Below are 1,345 nucleotides of genomic sequence, written 5' to 3' on the forward strand. Positions count from 1 at the left end.
CTGCTGAACACCCAAGAAATAGTTTTGAAGCTGAAGAGGTGCTGCCTTGAGGGAAGCGTATTGCCATGGCCACCGTGGTTTATGGTCAGTGCCAAACCCCAGCGAGTTCCAAACGTAACTGCGGATACCATGAAACCTAAAGGTTTTGTTTAAATTGATTTTATTTCTTAATTGGTGGTAATATGCTAATAGCTATAGGCTCTTTCTGTCTTGTGTATAACAGAACTGGTGTGGACAAAGTTTTCCTTTTCTAAGCTTTTCTCGGATAGTTTTCATCAGGTCTGTTTTACATGCTTGCTTCTGATTTTTATTTATTTTTTTTTTTCCTCCACCATAGGTTGTGTTAAAAATGGTGGCAGAGATTAAGAAGATTCCTGGTATTTCTCGGGTGATGTATGACTTGACATCAAAGCCACCAGGAACTACGGAGTGGGAGTAATTAACTTTTTTCTATTAAAGTACTGTGTGCAGTCCTAAATCATATCAGAAACCATTCCCAGTGTTGACATGCAGTACTGTGAAAGAGTGACTGGAGCTGCTACATCGCATCAGATTCCTCTCCTGGAGCATAAACCTGCAGTTAAGAGCTGTGCTGGGGATCATAACTAAGTGGGGCTGAGGATTTGTACGGGTAAATAATCATGGCAGCGTCGCCGGTGCGCAGACAGATTCCTTTTGCTTTTGCCTCTGTCTTACCGATTCTTCCCGTTTTCATGTGTGTTATTGTTAGTTGTCATTTCAACGTCTCTTTGGTTTTGTACGCTGTGTAAAAAGAGACAGTTTATTTACTTCAACCAAAAGCATTGTTACAGCCTAAAAATGGAAAAGGAATTCTTTGTGACCAACTGCTTTTGAACGGACTTATTATAAATAAATATTTTGCCAAATGGAGTAGTGGGTACTGTTGAGTTGTGGAATTACCGTGTATCTGTTGTATACCGTTCAGCCTGTTCTGTATTGTTTGACCTATGAGCCCATGGCAATAACGTTGAGCTCCAGAAGAGCGATGCTAAAATATTAAGAAGTTACCTCTGTCTGTCTTTCAGTGCTCGCTCCCTCTTGCATCACTCGGTAGGCGTGCGTGTGGGTGACACCTTTGGTACGCACTTGCTGCATGTGTGCACGTGTCAGAGTCCGGACACTGCGGTCCCTTTGCGTGCTCCTGGGGACTCCGAGAGGAGCGGGACCGGGGGAGTGCCGTTCAGAACGCTGTTGCACCAGAGCTACTGGATCTGTCAGTCCTGTTTCTGTCCTCCAGCGCTTGCGCGACAGTCCCTCCGCAGCCCGCTGCCCCTCTGCTTCCCTTATACTTGATGACAGTTTGTTTTCTACGCATTTGCTTTTA

General features: G+C 44.5%; 1 protein-coding gene across 1 annotated transcript in view; it reads left to right on the forward strand.

Annotated features, from left to right (window-relative positions):
* The window catches only part of GMPS (guanine monphosphate synthase), a 25,318-nt gene extending 24,429 nt beyond the window's left edge, over positions 1-889 (forward strand). The window contains 1 exon segment of the mRNA XM_009884481.1: positions 338-889. Within this exon segment, the coding sequence (XP_009882783.1) occupies positions 338-439 (102 nt within the window). The 3' untranslated portion in view covers positions 440-889.
* Positions 890-1,345: the final 456 nt, after the last annotated feature.

This window comes from Charadrius vociferus, unplaced genomic scaffold (assembly GCF_000708025.1).
Source record: "Charadrius vociferus isolate BGI_N301 unplaced genomic scaffold, ASM70802v2 scaffold104, whole genome shotgun sequence".
NCBI lineage: Eukaryota > Metazoa > Chordata > Aves > Charadriiformes > Charadriidae > Charadrius > Charadrius vociferus.